Source organism: Camelina sativa, unplaced genomic scaffold, assembly GCF_000633955.1.
Source record: "Camelina sativa cultivar DH55 unplaced genomic scaffold, Cs unpScaffold07244, whole genome shotgun sequence".
In the NCBI taxonomy this organism is placed as follows: domain Eukaryota; kingdom Viridiplantae; phylum Streptophyta; class Magnoliopsida; order Brassicales; family Brassicaceae; genus Camelina; species Camelina sativa.
This window is the reverse complement of record NW_010928316.1, coordinates 1-470: the sequence shown is the minus strand read 5'-3', so window position 1 is coordinate 470 and position 470 is coordinate 1. Positions and strand designations below refer to the sequence as shown.

General features: G+C 40.9%; 1 protein-coding gene across 1 annotated transcript; it reads left to right on the top strand.

Annotated features, from left to right (window-relative positions):
* Window positions 1-3: 3 nt before the first annotated feature.
* LOC109131885 lies at window positions 4-466 on the top strand (the record flags this gene model as incomplete). Its single annotated transcript, XM_019243060.1, has 1 exon — window positions 4-466. A coding segment is annotated over one exon (463 nt), but the record flags the coding sequence as incomplete, so codon positions are not given.
* Between the last annotated feature and the right edge of the window lie 4 nt (window positions 467-470).

The window sequence follows — 470 nt, the reverse complement described above, 5'->3', positions numbered from 1 at the left end:
GATGAGAATCACCTTCTTGACCTCGCTGTCTCTGAGAAGCTTGATGATTTGAGCCGTGTAGCTAGCGTTGTGTCTAGGTTAGGTAAGAAATGTAACGAACCGGCTTTACAAGGATTTGAGCATGTTTATGAAGATATAGTGAATGGGGTGATTGATTTTAGGAAGTTAGGGTTCTTGGTTAAGGATATGGAGAGTATGGTTAAGAAGATGGAGAGGTTTGTGAATGCTACTTGTAGTTTGTATTGTGAGATGGAAGTGGTGAATGAGCTTGAACAAGCTGTAGTGAAGCTTCAACGAAGTCAGCAGCATCAAGAGAGTGTTAAAGCTTTTGAACAGAAGCTTATGTGGCAGAGACAGGATGTGAGGAGTCTTAGAGATGCTTCTTTGTGGAACCAAACTTATGATAAGGTTGTTGAGATGTTGGCTAGAACGGTTTGTACTATCTATGGTAGGATTGAAACTGTTTTTGG